Source organism: Carlito syrichta, unplaced genomic scaffold (genome assembly GCF_000164805.1).
Source record: "Carlito syrichta isolate Samal-C Ts95f unplaced genomic scaffold, Tarsius_syrichta-2.0.1 Scaffold312747, whole genome shotgun sequence".
Lineage (NCBI taxonomy): Eukaryota > Metazoa > Chordata > Mammalia > Primates > Tarsiidae > Carlito > Carlito syrichta.
This window is the reverse complement of record NW_007256843.1, coordinates 214,636-239,176: the sequence shown is the minus strand read 5'-3', so window position 1 is coordinate 239,176 and position 24,541 is coordinate 214,636. Positions and strand designations below refer to the sequence as shown.

General features: G+C 53.4%; 1 protein-coding gene across 2 annotated transcripts in view; it reads left to right on the top strand.

Annotated features, from left to right (window-relative positions):
• Positions 1-22,910, top strand: part of STARD10 (StAR related lipid transfer domain containing 10) — a 26,820-nt gene extending 3,910 nt beyond the window's left edge. Inside the window, exons 2-7 of one of the 2 annotated variants that reach the window (XM_021718581.1) lie at positions 154-473; positions 18,941-19,088; positions 19,684-19,787; positions 20,429-20,546; positions 22,240-22,292; positions 22,496-22,910. In XM_021718581.1, the coding sequence (XP_021574256.1) occupies positions 267-473; positions 18,941-19,088; positions 19,684-19,787; positions 20,429-20,546; positions 22,240-22,292; positions 22,496-22,741 (876 nt within the window). In that variant the 5' untranslated portion in view covers positions 154-266 and the 3' untranslated portion in view covers positions 22,742-22,910. Of the gene's footprint in view, positions 1-6; positions 474-18,940; positions 19,089-19,683; positions 19,788-20,428; positions 20,547-22,239; positions 22,293-22,495 lie in introns of those variants that run through there. The other variant, XM_008070051.2, reaches the window with a different exon arrangement.
• Positions 22,911-24,541: the final 1,631 nt, after the last annotated feature.

Sequence of the window (24,541 nt, the reverse complement as noted above, 5' to 3'; positions counted from 1 at the left end):
CTCGGGAGGTGGCCCCGTGGCTGTCCTGTGCCTGCCCGCCCTCGCCTGGGGGCCGGCCTCTGTCTATCTCGATCTCTCCACCCGCCTAGGACCCCGGACTGCCCCACCCGTGCCCCCAGCGCACTGATTCCCGGCCCCAAACCGGTCTTGCAGGTCCCAGGAAGGTGGCGTCAGCATCTGCAGCGGCGTCGACGTTGTCTGAGCCTCCGCGGAGGACCCAAGAGAGCCGGACTAGGACCAGGGCTCTGGGCCTTCCCACACCCCCCATGGAGAAGCCGGCGGCCTCGACAGAGCCCCAAGGGCCTCGGCCAGTCCTGGGCCGTGAGAGTGTCCAGGTGCCCGATGACCAGGACTTCCGAAGCTTCCGGTCAGAGTGCGAGGCCGAGGTGGGCTGGAACCTGACCTACAGTAAGGCTGGCGTGTCTGTGTGGGTGCAGGCTGTGGAGATGGATCGGACGCTGCACAAGATCAAGGTAGGGTTGCCCTGTACCTGCAGCCTCCACTGCACCCTTCCTGTCCCTCACAGGGAGTCGTGGTCCTCTCTTAGGGCCACTGGCACCATGTTGTGCAACTAGGCCTAGTAAACGTCTCCTGCCAGAAACTAGGAGGAGGCACAGTCTGCTGAGCCAAGCCCCCATCACACAGATGGGCCAACTGAGGCCTGGAGAGGGGGTGTGACTCATCTGGCTCACTCAGCTGGAACCCTGGTTTCTGCATGTTCCTGCCTGCTCCAGGGAGGTGGGCTGCTGCCAGGTCCATCCAGGAGAGTGATCTCCCTCAGGGACTCCTCTGCTGGGAAGCCTGCTGGGAGTCACCCAGGTGGGAGACTGGGCCCTTCTCTCCCTGATTCTTGGTTCTCTCAACCTGAGCTTGGTCTCTTTCCCCACTCTTTGCCCACTGGGGTGCCAAGGGCCTGATTCCTTCTGCCTCCCTGATTCCCTGCTCTTGCTCTTTGCCTTCTCTGACTGCTTCCCGGCAGAGACTCAGGACTGTGGCTGGCAGACCCTGAAGGTAGGGCTTGGATGCCCCTGTCTTGTACAGCGCCAGGCTGCAAGTGGGCTGGGAGGAAGGTGGATGGGGTCAAGGGAAGCCAGCGTAGAGGACAGTCACAGATACATTGGCTCCTCACAGCCATCACCCCCACTCCTCACAGCCTCACGATTTTCTCTTGGCTATGCGGGACAGACTTGGGGTTTGGGACCCCATGAACCCACTTCCCCTAGAGGACCAGATGAGGCAGAGGTTGGCGAAGACTGATTTAGGAGCCGCAGCAGCTGCCTCAGCACATCTGGCATTGCTGTGACCACGTTTCTAGGGTGGGTAGGTCTCCCTTAAGCAGGATCCTGGCCGCAGGCTGTGACCTCCGCCTCCCTTTTCCTTTCTCCTTCTCCCTTCTGTCCTCCTGAAATATGTGGAGTTATGCATTCCTCTTGCCAGGGGCAGGGTACCAGACTCCAAGGCCCACCATCCCCTCTTGCTTGGGACCTGGTCTCAGACTTAGCTCACACATCTTGCTCATACGGGGCCTAAGATATCTGACCTTTCCCCTCTGGCCCTTTGCCTTCCTGCCTCACTTTGCCTTAATGATTTACGCTTTGTCCTTCTGTCCCCATAAGATTTTCTGGTTCTCCCTTTCTGCTTTCTTTTGTTCCCTCTGTGACTGTCTGCACCCTGGCCATCTGACTGTCTCTCTCCCTCTGGGCTTCCACGTGTCTACTCCTCTGCAATTTACTGCCCAGGCCCGAGGACCCTGGCTGGTGTTTGAGTCTGAGCAGAGAAGGGGAGATCAGCTGCCATGAGCCCAGCCTGGTGCTCCCTGAGGGCAGGGACAGGTCCTATGCTCTTTGCATTCCCAGCATCCAACTGACAGAGCAGGGATGCTGGTTAAGAAAAGGAGAAAGGAAGGAACGAAGGAACAAATGGAACGGAGGGTGAGCAGGGGAGTGTCAAGAGAGCCTGACTGTAACCCAGGAGAAGCTAAGGTTGGCAGTGTGCATTGGGCTGGGAAGTGGCATTTCCCCACTGAACTGGTTCTCCAGAAGGGAGAGCAGGAGTAGGTCTGAACTGAGGCCAGTACTCCCACCCTCTATGTCAACAGGGTGGAGCTGCCTCCTCCATCTGGCTTGGTTAATGAATAAACCCAGCCTGGCCCAGGACTGGAATTGGTGGGTCTGGGGGCCAGGCTGCCATAGCAGACCATTTGTGACCTTCAGACTTGTCAGGTGACCTTCCTGGAGGGTGGCAGGGACTTGGAAAAACTGGGGTATTGTAGGCTTCTGGGAAGGGCATACACCCTTCCTGGCAACCAGGATCCTGACTCTCCTTCCCTTGCAGAGAATGGCTGAAGGGTCTTTGCAGTCCCTGTTTCATGTTGTCCTTCCTCCTGGGGTTCAGGGAAAGATACTGAGGCCCAGAGAGGGGCAGGGACCTACCCAAAGTCACACAGCCAAGTCCTAGCAGAGCCGGACCTGAAACCCAGTTCTTGCCTTATTTTTCCTCCCATACTTTCCCCAGCTCTGCTTCCCACAATGGAGAGAGGATGGGGATAGGAGGTAGGCAGAACCCGGACACAGGAAGGAGACTGGGACCTGGGTTATGGGCATCCCAAGGGGCCAGCCTTCTACTCCTGAGCCTCTCAACACAGCCAGATGGAGCTCTGGGAGATGGGTGGAGGCCTCTGAGAGTCCCATCCCCAAGTTTCTAGGAGTCCCAGGTTCCACGCAGGTAATCTCATTTCTGATCATAAGAGCCCCTACTCTGAGCCAAGCATTTCTGTCCACATCTGACTACCTCAGGCTACTCCAGGGCAGTAGTAGCTTGTCTCCATGTCACAAACAAAGAAACTGAGGCTGAGGGAGGTGATGTTACTTGCCTAAGGTCATGCAGTGGCTGAGGCAAGAATGGAACCCTTGCCAGCCAGGCCCCAGAACCCCTGGCTCTCTCTGCATGAACTCGCGTCATTAGTCAACATTGTGGCCTTTAGCTCCATCAATAACTCTTTGAAGGTCTGAAGGACGCAGTGTTCTCATCATCCCCTTCTTGTTTGGTAGATGAGAAAGGTCCATATAGGGGAGTGGCTTGCCAAGGTCACACAGCAGGTCTGAAACCAGAGTCCCCAGGGAAGATTGGGTCACTCCAGGAGACTGGGACTTGACTGCAGGTGTTTGTTGAGCTTCTTCTTCCCTTCCCCCTTTCTGTCTCCTGCCCCAGCCTGCACTGGGCTTGTCCATGGAGCTAGAAAAACCAACTGCCCCCTGGATGTGTCCTGTGCTCCTGATCCCAGGGTGGGGGTGGGGCTCTTCCTATCTGTCTACCTGATTGATTTCCCCTTCCTCATCTCCTTTCCCACTTAGCCTGTGTCCAGAGGTCCCTGCAAGCCAGCCATAGCTCTGGGCTTAAGACCTAGCAGTTGGAGCCAGGACAAAGGAGAAGGGACTGTTGGAGGGCACCTCCATCCTCTTCCTCCTCCCTGCCTCCTGGCTTCCAGCCTGGCCTGGCCCCAGGCCTGCACTGTGCTCTAGGTACTGGAGACACCACCTCCTGAGAGTTTAGGCCCTGTCTCAGCAACAGTCGCTGATGGATCCTGGAGGCAAGACAAGAGGGCAGCTTGGTGCCTGAACCCTGGTCTCTCAGTGCCCAGCCAGGCTTCCCCATGGCACCTCTACTGCTGTGAGAAATAGGAAACCAGGAGGTTCTGTCAGTCATTCATCCAGGGCAAGCCAGGGCTCAGTCCTGGCTCTGATGTCCTCTTGCTGTGTGTGTGATCTTGGGTATGTGCCTGTCCTTCTCTGGGCTGCTTGTCCATCTGTGCCATCGGGCCCTTCTGGCTCCAAGAACCTCTGAATCCAGGACCTGGGCTGAGGCCCACTGGGGAGAAAGGAGGAACAGGCAGGAAGATCGCAAAGGACATGGCCTGCCTGGCCCTGCCCTGGGTGCTTATGCACTTAGTTCTCCTGACACCTGCTGCATGAGAGGTAGAGAAGACTTGGACCCTTCCTCAGAGGTGTCCAGAACCTGGTGGAGAGAAGACAGTCAATTCCAGGTGACCTCTTTACCTACTGCACAGGCAGCCCAGAGACAGGAGTGAGGCCTGGTGAGAGCCTGGGCCCATGACAGGAGTGGGCTGGGTGGGCAGGGTCCTTGAGGGACTTGGCACTTGAGCAGGTGTGGGAGGTCTTTTGGGGAGTGTGACTGAGAACCTGAGGCTCCCCTGGTCACAGGAAGCTGGGGAGTAGGGGCCTGTCTCCTCTGACTTCCTGTCCTGCAGTTCCTCCCCTTCCCTTTTGGGGAAAGCTCCAGCAGCCCCTCTCAGCCCTGCCTCACTGTCCACCTTCCTCACACTACATGCCCCCTGGTTCCAAGCTCCCAAGCTAGTGCTCAGGTCTGTCCCTGCCTCAGGGTCTCATACTCTCCCCCTGTGGAATATGAAATGGCTCAGGGATCGCCAAGGACCCTTCTCACTCTGAATAGTCTCTGAGGCTCAAAAGAGTTATGGAGCAGGTGTGTTGGGGCCAGGGCCAGGTGCTTTCTTTATATCTTCTCACTGAGTCTTCGCAACTGTTCTGTGGGGTAGGTCTCATTAACCCCATCAAGTAGTTGTGAAGACTGAGGCTCAGAGCAGGAATTCACTTGTGCAAGGCCAAACAGCTAGACTTGGCTGAAGCTGGATTGGAATCCAGGTCCTTGACTCACCAAGGCTGAGATGTCTCCATTCCTTTGGGCCTGGTTATTAGCACTGTTGGGTCCCTGCTATGTGACCTTGGAGGTCACCTCAACTTTCTGGGTCAGTCTTCCTATCTGTGGTGGCAGGGGTGGGAGTTAATCTAGTTTTAGGGCATTGAACTAGGAGAGTTCAGATTCTGGCTTGGCCTCTTCACCCCTGGGCTCAGTTTCCCCATCTCTACAGGAAGTTTCCCCATCTGTACAGGTTTGTAGAGGCTGTCCTAACCTTAGGCCAGGGTAGGGTGGACAGCACTGCTGGACACAGAGTAGTGCCATCAGAGAGGTCTCTAGATGGGGACCCTGATCCAGGGTTAGGCCCTGACCTGGCTGGCTCTAGCTCTGACTGGATGTGGGGGCCACTGGAAGAAGTAGCTCCAGAGGGGTCCTCAAAGAACAGGCTCCCAGAGAGCATGACCTTAGGTAGTCAGTGTCTGGACTTTGGGGTAGAGGAGTTCAGAAAAGGGAAAGGCCAGAGGTGGCTGGAGGTGTTAGGGAAGCCTTCCTGGAGGAGGTGCCTGGATTGAGTTAAAGATGTAGGAGAGAAAGCACAGAATCCAGAGTCCTGACTGTGTGGCCTTGGGCAAGTTGTCCCTGCGCAGGCTTTAACTTCCTCATCTGTCAGATGTGGATAGCAGTGCTGCCCTGCCTGTCGTTCAGTGATCATCCACTGGTAGCTTCTCTCTGCCTGGCCCTGCCTGGAGGTGGGGTATAGAGAGGGTAGTCAGACCCGAGCCTGCCCTCCAGGAGCTCTTGGTTGGAGCTGAGACAGACACTTGTCACTAGAACTGTGGAAACCCAGAGAGGGCATCTGGCTTGGCCTTGGGGGTCAGGGAAGGAATTCTGCAAAGGAGGAATTCTCAGGTGATCTCACTGGAATTGGGTGGATAGTACCGGGAGCATTCCATACAGAGGAACTGCTGGACAAAGGCCTGGAGGCAGGAACAGAGTAGTGCATTTTTGTGTGTGTGTGTTTTCATTTTTTTCATTGTAGAGATGAAGTCTCCCCAAGTTGCCCAGGCTGGTCTTGAACCCCTGGGCTCAGGCTATTCTCTCACCTTTGTCTCCAAAAGTGCTGGGATTACAGGTGTGTGCCACCATGCTGTGGTGGGCCAGTATGGGCTTGGAACTCAGGAGACTGGAGGTGATTAGAGAGCTAGGCCAAGGTCCCAGGCCTGGAGTCCTAGGCCCCTGAGGGCTTTAGACAGGAGGGCTAGTGAGAGGGTGCTGCTGCAGTATTTGTCTGGGCAGAGGCCTTGAGGCCTGCATTAAAGCAGGGGTTGTGGGACATGAAGCAAGGGATCAAATCCAGAGAGACTTAGGAGGGACCCTGGATGGCACCTGGTGGTTATGGCATACCTCTGCAATGTGCAAATTGTAAAGTGCTGTGCAGGTTGGAATGCAAGATGGCACAGATGTACAGCCTTTCAGCACCTGTCCTAGGCAGGCTGAGGAGACCTGGGTGGGGAGTGGAGTGGAAGGTGCCTCCAGTTTGTGTCCCCACTGGGGCTAGAGGAGCCTTCAGCCCCAGGCTGGCTCTGTGCCCTCCACGCCCAGCTCCCCAGGCTCCGGCTTTTAAACTTTAACGAGCCCCAGCTCAGTTTCCAGCCGAGAGTCTTTAAAGTTTCAGGAGATGAGAGAAAGGAGGGAGTCCTGGAGACAGATGGGTTTTCTTTCTTTCCCTGAATCTCCATGCCTGGCTGGGCCACCTGGAACCAGGGCTGTGGGTGACTTGACCCCAGAGGCTGACACTGCAGGGCTATAGTACTATGATTGGGCTGCTCCAGCTGGTTCCTGAGGAGCCGGTGACCACTGGCCCAGGCACCAGGTTGCCACCGAGGACAGGTGGGGATAGAAACCCCACTCCAGCCCTGACCTCCCACCTTTGCCCCACCTTGGCCCTTGAGTAGGTTATCATGCTCTGGCAACATATGGGGGACAGCAGCTCAGACCAGGTGTCAGGTTTGAGGTGTCCCCACCCCTCTTGGGGCTGTTGGCATGCTTGAGCTGGCCTTGATACTGTGGGACCTGTGGAGACTCAGAAACATGGCCTGTGAAAGATCCCAGGCCAAATACAGACCCCTCTCACCAGTCATTATGGAGATTCTGGGTATGTGGCACAGGGCACCTGGGACTATTCTCTGGGGCTTTAACATAACCACTGCTGTCCTGCCTCTCAGCCTGGGCTCCCTGGGCTCCTTGCTACTTTAGTTGTTCTCTGGAATTCTCCATCCTGGGGCAGGTGAGCAATGCCTGCACTTATATATTGCACATATATACTCACCCCCCACCCACCATGGGAAGTTAGGGTGACTTCTACCTCCAGTATCCCCTCTGGAGAGAACCATTTAATCTCATCCTTTGGGCTTCATGTCACAACCCCTCTGGTTCCCTGAGATCTTTTCCATCATCTCCTGGTGCCCCCTCTGTCTGTGGACCCTTCTAGATTGCCTGGGACCTGGTCCTAGGTCAAATAAGTGATGAGTCTTGTGCCTGAGAGCCAAAGGGGATGGAGTCCCTTATGTGTCTTCAGTGAGCATGCATGTTTCGTTCATTGATTCAATCATCTGTTAAACATGTATTATATGGCAAGTATTGTGTTATATCTAGGAATTTAGTAGCAAACCACACAGGTCAGACCCTGCTGTCATGAAGTTTACATCCTGAGGAGGTAACAAAACAGAAGCAAATAACTAAGACACCAGATGATGGTTGTACATTATGAAGACAGGATGATGTAGTGGGGTTGAAGATTCTACAGGCCTTTGTGTGTGGAGCTGGATTGTGGGTGACTGTGTGTGTGATATGGCCCTTATTTGGGTAGACTGAGCCCCTCAGGCGCAGGTGCTTAGTTCCTTATGTCCCCCCTTCATACCCAGGTGACATCCCTGGGGCAGGTGCCTGTCAGGGTCAATAAGTTTGTGTTGGATGTATGTGTGTGTGCCTGTGGTTGTGTCTGTGCCTCTGAGCGTGAGACTCTGTGTGTGTTTCTCTGTCTGGCGTTACTCTGTGTATGTGAGTCACACCCCCTCACTGCAGAAGCAGAGTTGTCTCTGATCCAATTATGTCTCCTCAGCTGTCTCCTGGCAGCTCCCGCCTCTGGCTCAGCTCTGGCTGAGCCATGGTTTTCTCTTCTCAAGCCTTCAGTCCTACTTGTTGGCCTTTCTCTGGATCTCAAGATCTCCCCTTTGAGGTATGTTTTCTGTCTCTGTCTCTTTCCCCACTCCTTCCATGATTACTGCCTCTGTCCTTAGTGTTTCTGCGTGCCCCCTTTTCTTCATTTTTTTCCCTGTCCAGTCAACAAACCTCTTCTCCTGTCTTCCACCCACTCTGCCAGCCACTGTGCTGTGGCTAGGGACCTCAAGATGGATAAGACCTGTGCCCTGCTTTCAGAAGACACTGAGCCTGGTGGGGACACAGGTGGAGACAGTGGCAGCCTTTTGTAAGAAGTGCAGGGATGGAGACTTGCACTCGGGCTGAGGGAGGCCAGTGATTGGCAGCATGGTAGGAGAAGGTAAGTGTTTGGGGGGCGCCCAGGGGGAGTCAGGCAGCAAGCTGGGAAGGTCTTGGTGGGTCCTTTAGAGAGTTAGGCTCCCCAGGGGCAGGGATGCAGGGCTAAGGGGGAGGAAGAGTAGAGGCAGAGCCAAGGTGGGAAGGATGTCTTGGAGTTTGGATTTCGTTTCTCTCTGAAGGCAGAGAGAGAGAGAGAGAGAGAGAGAAAGAGAGACAGACAGCAGAAACTTTCAAGCTGGGCAGTGTCATTATCGACTCTGAGTTTTAGAACGCTCTCTGACTGCAGAGAACAGATTGGCCTAGAAGCCAGGGGACCAGAGAAGAGGATGTGGCTGCAGGGGTCCAAGCAAGGATGGCGAGGCCTGCCTGGGCTGTTGAAGAGGGACTGATGGCAAGATCATGGCTGAGTAGAATCCAAGGGTAGCATAAGGGGGGTCCAGGACCATGCCCAGGTTCCAGGCACAGGAGGGGAGGGAATGGCATTGGAGGAAGATGGTGTGACAGCCTTAGACATGGTAAGCATGAGAGGCCTGTGCTGTCCCTAGGGCAGTGCCCTGGAGGCTATCAAAAATGAAGTCTGGAGCTTTATGGAAGACTATTGAGGCATCATCCCATGGGTGGTCCTTGAGCCCTAGGAGGTGTTTTTCCTCTTTGTCTTGATGTCTGTGTGTCAGCCCTGTCTCATCTCGCTGGTCCCCACCCCCTCAATTTCTTCAAGGGCTGTCTACTCTCTGCCTCTCCTCAGCTCTCCCTTCTCTGTCTGGCCTCCTTCTTCCCCAGAATAGGGGCAGAACAGGAGGTCAGCCTCTGAGACAGCAGTACATCCATCACTCCTGCAGAGCTGGGGCGTGCTGCTCTGGAACCTGGAGGTGGGAGTCCAGGGAGGCTGCTGGGGATGGGGAAGGGAAGAGGGGAGGTGGCAGAGCAGGGATGAGTCACTCAGCCCTGGATGGAGAGCAGCAGAGAAGGCCCAGCTCTCTCTCGGGGAGGCATGGCAAAATCTCTACTCTCCACCACAGTCTCGGGGGCCCCCACTTTTGGGGAGAAGATGAGTTGAGGGGAGCTGCTGCCAGATCCCCTTCCCTTCAGAGGAGAGAGCAAAGGGGTTGTCTGGGCATTTTGTAGGTGGGGATACCGAGCCCAAAGATGGGGGAAGGAGACCTTGCATTGGGCCCACACCAAGTGTGCTCTCTGTGTCCTTCCAACTATCCCCTACTCCTGGGAAAGCCAGCCCCAACATCTCCTCCACACTCCGCCTCCCAAAAAACCCCAGCCCCTAGTGTGAACCTCTCAGAGACAGTCCTCCTCTGGCCAGGTGCTGGCCCACCTGGGATTCCTTGGGTCCTACACAGAGCCTATTTCTTAGGGAGCAGTCTCAGGGATGGACTTAGGGTCACACTGGGTTCCAGGCTGGTTCCTTTACCTCACTTTTCTGAGCCACTGTTTACCAGTGGGATGATCTTCTCTCCTCCCAGGTAATTGAGAGGATGGAATTAGGTGGATTTGCCATACTCCTAACACAGAACCTGGCACAGAGATGGCACACCATCAACATTTGCTGAATGAATGGATGAATGAATGAGCAATTTGAGTCCCAAGGGACAGCTCCATTTCCCACTCCATCCTTGTTCACTCGGGTTATCTTGAAGCGCTGCATGAGCCCTCTCCTTCCCCCAGCTACTCTAGGCCGTGTCTAGTTCACAGGTTCGTGCCGTCACCTCTGCCAAGAGCCTCTTCCCCTGCCTTTTCATCTGGGTGCCATATGCTCTCTGGCCATCCTTTAGGGCTCAGCTTAGATGCCCGTCCCTGTACCAGTACCTCTGGCTTCTCTCCTGCCCTTACCTGTAGGGTTGTTATTGCCTGTGCCTACTATCCCTACCAAGGATGGGAGGCCCATGTCCCCTCTGGTTCCCACTCGTAGTCCAGTGCCAGCCTTAGGTGGAGCTCGGTAGCATATAAGCCTAGTCAGGTGAAGAGCATTTCCAAGTTAGCTCAGCATCTGCACAGGCAGTCCTAGGCTCCAGTGCAGCTAAGTTCAGGCATTTAGATCCAAGGAGCAAGGACTTCAGGTTCTGGACAACATTTTTAATTGGGAAAAAAAGTGTGATTTTTGTACCTTTTTTTTTTGAGTTGGAGTCTCACTTTGTCACCCAGGCTGGGGTGCAGGGGCATGCTCACAGCCACCACACCCTCGACCTGTTCAAGTGATCCTTCCACCTCAACCTTCCAAGTAGCTGGAACTACAGGTGTGCATCACCATGCCTGGCTAATTTTTTGATTTATTGTAGAGATGAGGTCTCGCCAAGTTGTCCAAGCTGGTCTCAAATCTCTGGGCTCAGGCAGTCCTCTCTCCCCCACCTCCCAAAGTGTTGGGATTACAGGCGTGAGCCACCACCACACCCAGCAGTTTTTGTATCTTTTATAATCTATACTGTAGCACTAGTGACAAGAATCCAAAAATGAAAAATAAATAAACTTAAATCACTCAGAGCCTTAGTTCCCTGAGTAGAACTTTTCCTGGGTCCTTCCGACTCTCATTCAAAGATGTGGATAATTTATCCATAGGTTAAGCCATAGTGCAGGGACTAGTTTGTATCCTGTTTTGTTCATTTAAACATTGCATCTGTAGAAATTTCTCATATTGCTTCAGAATTATTAAATCACCAGCATGTTGCAGCTGCTCGCCATCAGGCCTGCTCTGGGGCCTAGAGGTACAGAGCTGGCTTTGCTGCTGCCCCTGCCCTAGGGAGCTCAGTCCCTGTTGACTCTGCAGTTATCATTAGAGTGATGCGTCATTCTTAACCCAACCAGGCCTGCTGTTGGTGGTGTTCCAGGTTGTTCTTCAATATAATTTGCTAATTACAAATGCTGTAATATGCTCATGAATATTGTAACAGAACTTTTTTATTTTAAATTTTTTCCTGAGTGTACATTTCTGGTCCTGGGGTTCTGGGAACTGACTCGAAAGACACATTTTTATGGTTTTTAAGTTATTTGCCAAATTGCTTTCCAGAATAGCGGAACCAATTTTTGCTGCTACTAACTATATAACAGTTTTATCATATTCTCACAAGCAGTGAGTATTTTATGTATTTTTGGCAATTTCCTGAATATACATTGGTACAATTTAAATTTGCTTCTTTTGGACTATCAGAATTTTTAAAGATCTTAAAGCAAGTTCCAGAATCTCCCCCGAACCTGTTTCTTGTTATTTCTGACACTTCACCTGCCGACCCCTTTGCTCCTTTTTAAGATAGGATGATGGCAGAAGTAGTTGTCATTCTCAGGTGTCACAGAAACTTGCGGGAGTCCAGGGGGTTTTCACGACTACACTTCTGAATTACACAGAAGCATTGAGAGCCACAGCTAAGTCCTCAGCATTCTAAAAGTCAGAGAAGCACACACAGGCACAGCCTCTTTGGTGGCTCACCTGTCCATTCACAGTAGCAATTCCTTACTGAGCATTTGCTGTATGCCAGGCCCCATGCCAGGCACAGGGGATGCCGAGATGAACAGGGGCCACAGCACTGCAGGCAGATTAATGCACGACAGTATGTGCTGAGGGAGGGAGGTCCTGGGGGTCTGGGAAAAGAAGTGGGTCCCCAACCCTATCTGAAGAATTTAGAGATAGGGCAGGCTGCCTGGTCAAGGGATAGTCAGGCTGCAGTTTGAAGATGTGATGGGAAAGGAGCTGGCGAGGGGGATGTCCTGGGAAAGAACTTTGGGCAGACCCTGGAGGGGAAAGTGTCTGAGCAACCCTCATGGAAGGCTGATCAGGCCTCTTTCCTCCTCCCCTCTCCTCATCCCTCATGTCAGTGCCTTGGAGCAGCTCTTGGGACTTTTTGGGGGACGGACTAGGGGAAGGATCTTGGGGATCTCCATTCTAGGGACCCCAGAAACACAGGTTGGCCTGATACTGGCCTCATGGGGCCTTTGGGAGGGGCAGAGGAGAAGACCCTGAAACTGGCAGGTGGTGAGAGGCCCTGGGAGGAGAAGCGGGAGCAGAGAGGATAGAGTGGCCACTGGCATGGAGGTTCCGGCCTACTGTGTGCTGTGGGCCAGTCTCAGCACCTCTAAGAGCCTCCTCTCTCTGTTCACATGGTGGGTCAGGGCCTGGCTCTGGGCCTTGAGGGCAGAGGGTGTGGATCTGTGTGTGCCCTGGTGTGAGAGGGTCACCCACCCCCTCCCTGAGCTCCCACCCTGTGGAGGATCTTGACATTTTTGTTATTTTAAACTTTTTTCCTTGTCCCTGTATATCTTCTCCTCTGGGGATTAGGGAGAAGGTGCTTCCGGCAGGAAAGAAGTCAGGGAAAGTTACTGGGGCTTGGGGCTGGAGGCAGGGCAGCTGCTACTGAGGGCTTTAGCTACAAGGCCCATTTAATCCTCACAGTACCTCTCTGAGGGGGGATTATCCCTACTAGACAGAGGAAGATACTGGAGCTCCGAACTCCAGTCCTCTGCCCAAGCCAAGGCTACACAGCTGGGAAGTGGTCACACAGAGGCTTGTTTGACTCACAGCCCACTGCTCCTGTGTGAACTGTGAGCCTGTGGAGCCCTGGGGGTTCTTAGAGGGGCTGCAGGTACAGAGCCCAGCACTGGGTTTTGGAAAATCTGGAGCTCAGATCAGGAACTTTGTTCAGAGGAAGGATCTGTAAGTTCCACTTCCCTGGTCCACAAGCTCTTCTGAGTCCAGTGAGTGCTGCATTATAACTGTCAGCTAGGTAAGGCAGCCTCTAGTTGCCAATGTGTTTTGTTTTAGCTGGGCCAGTCCTGCCCTTGGTGAAGGTACAGAAAATCCTGACACTGGGGTCAGTCACACCTGGACTCTGGTTCTCTGCTTCACTGCTGTTAGCTGGGTGGCCTTGGCCAATCGTACCTCTCTTCGCCTCAGTTTCAGCATCTGTTAAATGGGGCAACGATTCCCTTCAGGTGTTGGGAGGGCAAGAGGCGGTATCTGTGAAGAACACAACTTGGCACCGTTGACAGCTGGCAGAGGTGGCTTGACCTAAATTTCAGCCCCTGTGGGGTCCATGCTCCAGGTATTCCTGTTTGCTTTGTGAGGTGATGAATTGGTTAGTGACTTGGAGCACATGGTAATGGTTATTGAGGTTGGAACTATTGTTCAGGGCTGTGATTGATCTGATACTTGGTGTCCCACCCCCAGTCAGGAAATCTTCCTCTCATTTGAATATGGTTCTATTGGGAAAGGGTGATTTAAGTTACTCTCTTTACAGAATTGCCTGCCAAAATGCACTGTATTAAGAAGTTAGCACAGCCTGTGGGATACTTCAGAGTCCAGATGAACCTCCTATCCTTCTCCGGCACTTAATTTCCCCAGTGGTAACATGAAGAGTGGTGATTGGTGAGATCATTTCCTGGGTTCCTAAGACTTTGGGACAATCCATGTGTTCCACATATCCCATGGTCAAGGACACTGGAGTCCTGCTGTGTAAGGTCTTGCAGCGAGATCTAGCTGTGGATCCACCTGGGTGTATGTCTGTTCGCTTGTAACTGCCTAGGCCTTTGGCTGTCATGGCCAGGGAACCCAGGACACAGCCCCATGGAGGGGACCCAACTTCCTTTCCCATGTCAGGCTGGCCATCTCCCTGGGTCCTCCTAGGAAATACTCCCCCCACCCCCCATCTCTAGTGGAGATTCTGCCTTCTCTAGTGCTGAGCACTGGCAGAGCGTCCCAGAGAACACAGGGCGGGGCGGGAGAGGTGGAGGGTAGAGTGAGACACCACATGGGCATTGGACCCTGCTCTCTGCTTATTTGCTAAGTTTCTAGGCCTTTGCCCTAGTCCCCCTGCCTGAAATGCCCTTCTCTGCCCTTCAGTGGTTCATTGCCTTATCCTCTTGGGCTCAGTTGCCCTCTGCCGTGCAGTTCCTGTGTGTCCCCCCTCTCCCGGCTCTGCTCATGCTATCTTGCAATTTTGGGTCCCTTGGCACTCTGCTGGGTGGGGCATCTTTGGGGCAGGGCCCAGGTCTGGTTCACCTCTGGTTCCCCACCACCTGGTTGCACCTAGGCCTAGCATACAGCAGCCTTCAGAAAGCCGTGAGTGGATGGATAGAAGGGCAGGGGTGGGAGGGGGCACAGAACATTAGGCGGTACTTGGAAGAGTGCATGGCTACTTATAGAAGCCGGCTGGAATAATGATAGCTACTAATTTTTAAGCATTTATTATGTGCTAGACATATAACACGCACAATGTCGTTTAATCACCAATTCCCATGAGGAAACTGAGACTCAGAGTTCATGCCCAAGGGGAAGTACTGGGCCTGGAATCCAGGATTGCCAGCCTCAAAGCCTATGTGGGTCTTCCCTGGCGGTCTTCCTTGCTTGTCTCGTCCCTTCTGACTGTGGGACTTGGGGTGCCAGGGAGGGCAATGCTGGTTCCAGGGGTTCTGGGCAATCCCAATTCTCTACCTCAAGAGCTTGAGGGGGTTTGGAGAGAGTGGAATGCAGGGACACAGCCTGTAATTTCCCTGGCATCACTTGCTCCCTCTGGGCTTCAGTTTTCTCAGTTGTAAAATGGCAGCATGTCAGGCTCCCTGCTGCAGAAGTGTTTTAAAGGTGTTGAAGCCCAGCATGGCTCCTTGGTGGAACAACTCCCCTTCAGTTCTAGTTTCCAGGGGAGCTCCAGCGACCCTGCCAAGATAACTGACCCATGCAGGGCCCAATGGCTGTGGGCTCCTATCATAGGCCTACCCCCTAGGTGCTCTCCAGGGACTCAGCCTTACCTACCACCTGTCCCTCCTAAAGACTCCTAGAATTACACTTTGTGGGATGTGGCCACCACCTCTGGCTGGAAGACTGGAACAAAGCTGGATGTAATTTCCCCCTGCTTGGCACGGTGGTGCTGCCTCCTGGGAACTGGGGAAAGGGCTCGAGCCAGGACAGCCTAGGGAAGCCTGTGGACACCTCTGAACCTGCCACCTGGCCTGTCTTGGTTTCCTTACCAGTACTGCCATAGCCAGGGTTCTCACCCTCTGGGCCCATTGCTATTCTTCCACAAGCGTCTGCCACCAGCATGGGAAACCTTTGAAGTTTCTCTCTTTATCCTAAAGATAAAGTACTACACCGAGTTTACATTCCACTGGGCACCTGGTCTGTTTTGTAGTTCTGCATGCTCTGCCCACTGCCCACTGTCCCAGGCTCTGGAGCCACACAGCCCTGAGGGAGTCTGGGGAAGGAGGGTGGGCAGTATGGGCCCCTTCCCAGTGTGTGTCCAGCTCTGGGGGCACTGAGCCTGGCCAAAGAAGAGACAGTCCCCGGCTGGAGCCCAACCTAGGAAGCAGAGCTTTGTTCTACTGTCCCTCTGTACACTCACTGTCCAGGATAACATGTTTGAGGACTTGCAAAGCCAAACCAGCTTCCAGACCTGGATTTAGAGAAATCCTGGCTCCTCAGAAGCCACACTTGAGTGCTCCTGGATGGTTAAGCGTACAGGAAGATCCAGTTTTAAGTTCCTGCTGTGCTACTTTCATGCTGCTTAGCTGGGCAAGTTGCTTCATCTCTAGAGCTTCAGTTTTCTATTTTGCAGCTCAGGATTGATAATAGCACCCACCTCCTAAGCTTGGAGTGAAGAGAGAGCGAGTGGTGAATGTCTAGGGCAGCACCTGGACCCCCCATGGCTGCCATTTGGTTGCTGAGCTGGGTCTGGCGTCTGCTGTCTTCTTCAACCCCTTTTCTAACCAGCACCTCCCTCCCATCACTTTGTTTAGTCACTCATTCATTCATTTGCTCACTCAAGTCTCATTAGTCTCCCTCAGTCTAGTTTCTGAGGCTTTCTTTGACTTTCATGATCCTGACACTTATAGGCCAGGTATTTTGGGTTTGTCTGATGTTTCCTTATGATGAGATTTTTGTTATGCATCTGTGGCAGAGATATCACCTAAGTGATGCCTGTGTTCTTTTTAGTGCATCCTATCAGGCAATACCTGGTGTAACTCGCCCTGTTACTAATGATGTTCACTTTGATCACTTGATTGAGGTGGTGTCTTCCAGGCTTCTCTACTGTGAAGTTACTCATTTTCCCTTTGTAATTAGTAAGAATTTGTTGGGAAGTTATTTTGAAACCATATAAATCCCCATTCCTCATCAAATATTCCATTTCTTTATTCATACCTTTATAGACTTTGGTTTCCTGTTTTATTTAAAGGAGTAAAATCTGTTACTGTCATTATTTATTTTGATACATAATTTGTCTCACACTTAGCCTATGGTAGGGTGACCAACTGTCCTAGTTTGCCTGGAACTGAGGGGCTTCCCAGGATGTGAAACTTTCAGTGGTAAAATTAGGGAAATCCTGGGTAAACTGAATTGGTCACTCTACTCATGGGACCCCTTCAAGCTGGCTTCTGTGTCCATGAGGCAAAATTGCTTTCATTCTTTGAGTATTTCCTTACTTTCTGACACAATTTTATACTTCCTTTGACCCAGTTCTGGAGTTACCCAAGAAGGCCTGCAACCAGGGACCTTTTGAGTATTGTGCTACATCACATATGGAGACCCGAACCAGATGGAACTCAATTTGCTGTCTGCAGGCCATACTCTCACCTGCCTCTGTGCCTTTGCTGACTGTTCTCTCTATCAGGGCCACCTGGCAAACACCTACCTCCTAGACCGATATTCTCCATGAAGGCTGATCATCTCCCAACCACCTCACGGAGCTGACCTCCTCTCCATGTCTCTGCTGGGCACTTTGGGACCCCTCCCTATTTCCAAATTGGGCTCCTTCCCTCAAATGGAAGCCTCTCAAGGATAGGCCTCAGAGTCATCTCCAACCCTGCTGGACTCAGTACAGGGCTAGAACTGGGGGCTGCTAGTTAAATGATTGGATTCAGTCATGTTCCCTCAGGGAGAAGAAAAGCACATGGGGCAAAAAGAGAGGGCAGATTGTTCAGGTCCCACAAGGAGTCTTTGCAGGCTAGAGTCCATCTTTAAACTTCGGTTTTCTTAATTCTAAACTGGGGCAAGTACTGCGGAGCATTGCTCTAAGAGTACAATGAGGTAATGTGTACAGAGGATTTAGTAGAGGACCTGGCCCGTGGCGAGTATACCTCTCAGCATCTCTGGTAGACCTATTACAATTTTCATTATTGCAGAAGCAGTACTAAACATTTTAGTAAATGAGAAATGCAGACAAGCGCAATGAAAATAAACCATCACATTCTTGTTATTTAGAGATTGCCACTGCCAACACCTTAGTATGTGTGCTTCCCTGTGCTTTTTTCCCCCAGATGAGATTATTCTCTATATTCAACTTTGTAACCTGCCTTTTTAAGGCAATGATCGCCACCATTTTGTTTCTATGAATTTTCAGTGCATCTACTACTCAGACCACATTCACATTTCCCATTTGTCCCAAAAATGTCCTTTATAGGTGCTGTGTCCAAATCAGTATGCTATCCAGGGTCGCATTTTAAATGTGGTTATTGTGTGCTATAAGTCAGTCCAGTCCAGTTCCTTCATTATGGCATTGACCTATAGAAGAGACTGGGCCAGTAGCCTTGCAGAATGTTTCGCCCTCTGCCTTTGTTTGGTTGTCTTCTCATATGGTGTCACTTACCTGTTTCCTCTGTCCTCTGTATTTTCTGTAAGCTAGAAGTCTATCCAGGGCTTGATGTGTTTCTTGGTACCTAGAATACCCCACAGGTATTGGTGTTTCTTTCCTGTGGCATGCCATCACCACCAGGGGTGTCAAGGCCTATCCCAGGATGAGGGGGAAGGGAATGTGACCCCTCCTTTATATGGTTGCATGTAGCCCCTCATGAGTAGAAAGTAATGTGTGTGGGTTTCCTTGGTCCTGTCTGAATGCCAGTTTCAGGAGACCTTTTAAAACTATATGGGAAAGCTTGTCCACTTGCTAAGAGGAACTTGATCTTGGGCTTGGACTCTTGGGTGAAAAAAAAAATCACAGAACAAGGACATTGAGTTTCATTTTGCTGAGTGCAAACCTGGGGAAACCTGGTTCTGTTTGGACTTGTTTTCCAGACATGTGATCTGGGTTGAATTCCAGCTTTGCTACTTACCAGCTGGATGACCTTGGGCAAGTTACTGAACCTCCTTGAGCCTCAAGTTCCTCCTTGGATTTATTGTCTGCCTGAGTTGTTGGTAGAGTTAAATAAAACAAGGTATGCTTAGCTGGAAAGCTCTTTGAGGGCAAGGCTAATAAATAGTAAGAAATCCAAAGATGTTTGTTGAGTGAAAAAAAAGCCACACACACACACACACAAAAAGGACAAATGGTATGGCTAGGTGATAAGTACCGGGGAGGAATAAAATCATGCGTTTAGGCATTTGTTTTTTCATTTATACTTTCATTTCATTTAACAGGCACCCATTCCGGGCTCTATGCTGAATCAGCCACAAGCCTCTGCCCATGAGGAGCTCACAGGGGTCTGGGAGGACAGACATAGAGAGGCTCAGTGTATGGGAGCCTGGAAGCTCTGTCTGGGAAAGCTTCCTGGAGGAGAAGACTGGGCTGAGTTGGGAGAGATGGTGTCTGGATACAGAGGCTGTCTGTCTCCTGGTGCAAGTGGCTTCTAGGGGAGTTAGACAGGGCTTGTGACAAGAAGTGAGTCTATGCTGTTTTCAGTGGCCCCTGTTCCTCCCTGTCCTTCTCCTCCTCCTGTCTGCTCACTGGTCCCTGGCCAGGGCTCCGAGCCCTATGTGACCCCGACAACCCATATTGTCTGTCTGCAGTGCCGGATGGAATGCCGTGATGTGCCAGCTGAGACACTCTATGATGTCCTACACGACATTGAGTACCGAAAGAAATGGGACAGCAACGTCATTGAGACTTTCGACATCGCCCGCTTGACAGTCAACGCTGACGTGGGCTATTACTCTTGTGAGTGGGTGCAGCATGCTGATCACAGCCCTGGGTCTCCATCCAGGCCTCCCACTGGGCCTTCTCCCTTCGGTGGTCACTCTCAGGAACTTGATGCTATGATATAGGGCTACCCCCCGATGTCCCTGTCCACTTCTAGACACTTGGGCACACACATATGTACACTCACAATCACATATGCACATATATGTTCACATGTACACACTCCACAGACTCACACACATACACAGTCATATACACATCCCACAGCCACATGGCACATAGTCACAGATGCACATTTTCATGCACTCACATTTAGTCATACTGTTTTTCTCCCACATACACATACTCATATAGACAGGCCAGGCCAGCAAGGTAAGGGCTGGGTGGAGGTGAGGTGCAAGGATGACTGGAGATAGTAGGAATGGGATCCTGCTCTGTCTCTTCCTTTGTTCCAGCTGTGGAGCTGTGGTCTGGAAGCGGGGGGGGGGGGCTCCTCTTTGGATTGGGGAGCTGGCAGTTAATTAGGCATCCCTGCATCTGTGGCCTCTGCCACACCCTCCCTTGCAGGCAGGAGGACTGGTGGCCTGGCTGAACTGTCCCTTGCCCTCCACAGGGAGGTGTCCTAAGCCCCTGAAGAACCGTGATGTCATCACCCTCCGCTCCTGGCTCCCCATGGGCGCTGATTACATCATTATGAACTACTCAGTCAAACATCCCGTGAGTCACGCTGCCTTCCCACTGGGTGGGCAGGGGAAGGTGCCAGGCAGGGCTGGGCGTGGCTGCCACCATCACTTCCCTGTGACTTCAGGCGGGCCTGAGGCCCTCTGACCCTCTGTTTCCTTCCTGCGCAGTGAGGGTAATGGTTCCCGTTTCCCTGCTTGGTTTCTCTAGCAGATCAGAAGAGGTGTGGCCGGTTCTGTGGGTGGGTGGGCTGACCTCCGGTTGGTTGGGTTCTGGGACAGGGCTGTCTAGGAAAGCAAGAGCAAGAGGTGAGAAGCAGGGTCCCCTGACCCTCCCTGAGGCTGGGCTGTCTTTATAACTCTGGGCAGGTAGGTCAGACAGATGTGGCTGTCCTGGGTGAGGGTGAGTGTGTATGTCTGCGAGTGCCCGTGTGTGCTCTTGAGCCCTGACCCCAGACTGGGGGCTTTCTCAAGGGGAACATAGAAAGCCTCGAGAGGAGCAAGGTTGACCTAGTCTGTGTCTTCCTTTTTTTACCCAGAATCAGACCTGGCCTGGAGTAGACATCAGGGGATGTTAACTGAGTGTGTGTGTGTGTGAGAGAGAAAGAGAGTGTATTCACAAATACATCTCCTTTGCCCCCATCCTGAGTCTCACCTCCCTGTGCCTTTCATCCCCAGAAATACCCACCTCGGAAAGACTTGGTCCGAGCTGTGTCCATCCAGACGGGCTACCTCATCCAGAGCACGGGGCCCAAGAGCTGCGTCATCACCTACCTGGCCCAGGTGGACCCCAAAGGTGAGGGCTTGGCCCTGGAAGCCTGTCATGGGTTCCCACCCTATACCACAGGAGAGGGGGCTTGATTTACTGGGCTCCTCAGGGGCATCTGTTGGGAGCTGTTTTGAATTTTGAGGCCCTCCATCCAAAGCCTTGTTTAACAAGGTTGAAACTTTACAATGGCTTGAAAAGAATGGCTGGTGGCCATGCTCCACTGAGGAAGCTTGGGGCATGCTTCCTTGTTCAGACATTCCCATGTGGTCACTTGCTCCCTGCTCACTGGCCGCCCCCACCTCTGCCCATCCTGGAGGCCTGAAATCTGCTCTTCCTTGGGATGGCTCAGCCCCTCCCATGGCTTCTGTGGTAACTGAATACATGGCTCTCTCTGCTGAGCTCTCCAGATCTCTGGCCATTGGCTGTCTGGATGTCTCCCTCAGGGTATCCTCCAGGCACCCAAGACTCACTGTGCCCAGCAGTGAACTTGCCATCTTTCCTCCCAACCTGCCCCTTCTCCTAAATCTCCTCAGTCCAGTCACCCATGCCAAGAGTCTGTGGTCATGTGGGACCGCTCCCTCTTCCTCAGCTCCCAAGTACAATCACTGCTTCTTATAGACTGGACCTCCTGAATAGCTCCTCAATCTGCTGTTTCTCTCCATGCCCAGCCACTCTGTCTGTGTATATCAGCTACCAGAGGAATTATTCTAAAACACTTATTCCTGACTCTCCTTTGCTTAAGTTTCTCTATGACTCTCTGTTGCCCTCAGGGTAAGGTCCAAGCCCCTTCCAGTTTCCTGTTCCCTCCTCACACTTCACATGTTCCCTCCTCCCTGTCCAGGCCTTTCCCAAAGCCTGAATCCACCTCTCCTCCCTTACTTGTTCCTCCAGGGCTGCTGCAGGTGTCACCTCTGTATCCCTGACACCTAGAGGAGTCACTGCTTCCCTGCTCTGTGGCCTGGTCCTCTCTAGCAGAACACTTGGCACACTAGTGGGCCCCTAGACAGCGAGTTCCTCTCTGGGTCCCCAGGACTGGCCCAGGGTGGGTGTCACAGTGAATGTGGAGTGAGTGATGAATGAGTGACCAGAGAATGAGGAAGCTTTGGCCCTCTGCCTGGGAATGCCCCCAAACCCCTGAGGGCACAGTGGCCCAGGCCCAGAGCTCCCCCAGCACCTCATGGAGTGCATTGGGTGTCATAGGTGCAGCAGACACTTGGGAGTGAGACAGGGTTGAGTTGGGCTGTGGATTCCAAATCAGGCCAGGCTGGGGTGCTCAGCCAGAGGCCTGTGTAGTCAGGGAGGGGCTTGGAAGGACCCCAACTTGGGGCTGAGCATCAGGGCCACTCACAATAAAGAGTGAGGTGTGCGAAGGGATGTCACCATGAGTAGAGGGAGGCAGCGGGCGGAGGCTTGGCAGATCAGAATTTCAACCCGTGTGTAGCCTGTGGCCACCCAGGATCCTATGCTTTTCTTCATGAAGCCCTCTGGGCTCAGCAGAGGGAGGGGGGACAGAGTTGAACCTGAGGACCTTGGTCTGAGGTGGAAAGAAGGAGTGAGGAGGAGGAGGTAGTGTAGGACTGGCCTCACACACACCCCTTCCCACGGAGAAGCCGGTGGCCTCCCTGGAAGCCCCAGGCAGGGAGGGGGGAGTGTGTGCTGGGCCCCGGTCCTTGAGGCTGCTTCCTCCCTCCCTCCTCACCACCCTTCCCTGCCCTCATAGGCTCCTTACCCAAGTGGGTGGTGAATAAATCTTCTCAGTTCCTGGCTCCTAAGGTGAGTGTGACTTTGGGACTTTGCCGGTCTGGAGGCAGGGGAGAGGGCTCTGGGGTGAGGGGGCGGAGTCAAGGATGGAGACTGGGCTCGGGCGGAGTTAGGAAACTGGGACAGTCAGGATGCTGGGGGTGGAGCCGCTGGAGGGGCGCAGAGAAGACCTTGTCCTGCCCTACCACCCTCTGACTCGGCGTGGCGACGCGCAGGCTATGAAGAAGATGTACAAGGCGTGTGTCAAGTACCCCGAGTGGAAACAGAAGCACCAGCCTCACTTCAAGCCGTGGCTGCACCCGGAGCAGAGCCCGTTGCCGAGCCTGGCGCTGTCGGAGCTGTCGGTGCAACACGCGGACTCGCTGGAGAACATTGACGAGAGCGCAGTAGCAGAGAGTCGCGAGGAACGAGCGGGCGGCGCTGGCGGCGAGGGCAGCGACGATGACACCTCGCTTACTTGAGCGCGGCACCTATGCACGGACCGAGACAGGACCGGGTCGAGCCCCCAGGGGGCGGGTTCTCCCGCGCCTTTTGCCCTCCTCCCATTCCAGCCTCCTGGGGGCACTGGGCTCGGCCAGGGACGCTGCGGCCTGGCTGGACACGGCCCCAATAAACGATTCCACAGCCTCAGCTGGCTCATCACTGCGCTTGTTTCCCACCTGCGCGGGCACGGCCCGGGGTCTGCAGTTCATTGGGTTCGGTTTATTGGGCACCTGGCCTCGGATCCTGCGGGCAACTCCTCCTTTCCCCATGTGTAGCTAGGGGAGAGGGACTTGTCACCCTCCTCCCATCTATAGGCTGTTCGTTAGTTCACTCTTCACCTGTCTCCCTGCCCCAGTTGGGGGCCATTTGGCCATTCATCCCAGGCTATTTGATTGCTTTTCACTGCTCTGAGGAAAGGAGCAGGCCTGGCCAGAGGCCCTGGGTCAGAGGGTGAGGTCCTACTGTATGACTTTTGGCCCAAGGCCCCTTGGGTCCAACCTTTGGACGAGGGTCTGACACTCTTCTGTCATCACCGAAAGGAGAGGGAGGGGTCTGTGGGTCTCAGGCCACGGGGCTAAGGGCCTCAGAGCCGAGGCTAGGGCAACATGTCCTGAGGAGGGAGGTGGGGGTGCCAGTGAGGGTCTTCAGACCCCAGTGCAGGTAGAGGGACCAAGCTCTGTGTTTCATGCCCTCCCTGAGTCATTTGAAGACTTGAGGACTGTGTTAACAGAAATGGTGAGATCCCAGGCCCCCATCCACTTGCCAGTGGTCTGGTGCCAGCCCTCTCACCCTGTGTTCCAGGTGGCTGTTCTGATGTCTAGAGAGATGCTGGGATTCCCCTGCTCTTGGTGGCTCCAGGTGCCCTCTGCTGCCCAAGGGATATACCTGCTGCCAGTCCAGAGGAGGGCCCTGTGCTTTGCTCCTCTGCGCTTTTTTTTTTTCTCCCCATGTGAACTTGGAGCCCTAAAGTTCTCCCCTCTAGAAAGTTGCTTGCTTGAGCCCTGCTAATGAAGACAGGGTCTACTCAGTCAGCTCTTTCCCAGAGGGAACGGCCCATGGGGGTGAGCAGGAGATCCTACAGCTCACCAAGATGGATTCCAGCCCCAGCCTTGAACAATACTGGCTTTGTCACTGTGGGCAAGCCCTGGAACGTCTTGGAGCTGGGTCTGGCATGTAGTAGGTGCTCAAATTAATGACACTTCCCTCTTCTGGGGTAATGGAAACCCCAACACCCACCCTAGTGAGAGCTGTTCTTCCAAATGCTTTCCTGGTACATATGGAGAAACAAGCCCAGAGAAGTTAAGGTCTCAGGCTCAGCTAGCCCCAATGGTGTCCTGGACACAGGACCCAGAAATGCCTGCCAAGCTTGGGGCCCTTCTCTGAGTATTGCTGGGAGGATGGGTGAGAATCTCTCGTTCTCCAGGCCTGGGTGCTGGGACCTCAGGCTGCAGCCTTCAGTGGAGGGATCCTTAGGAGGTGTGACTGGGTGGGACTCTTCCCAACAATTGGGTCAGCTGGGTATGTGGCACCCAGGGAGAGAAGTTGGATACCCTTGAAGAATGTGTGGGGTGGGGGAGGGACTTCTGGAGAAGGTGGTCAGGAACCTCCAATTGCATCCTAAATTCTGGGAGTGTGGCCACCTCGGAGGTGGGATGTGTGTGTGTTGGGGGCAGACTCACCAGAAGAGGGGTGGCGAGAGGCAAGGAGACGCGGAAAGAGGTCGAGACTCAGCGGGCGGGGTGATGGGGGCTGTCTCCTGAACTTCAAGAGACAGGAGG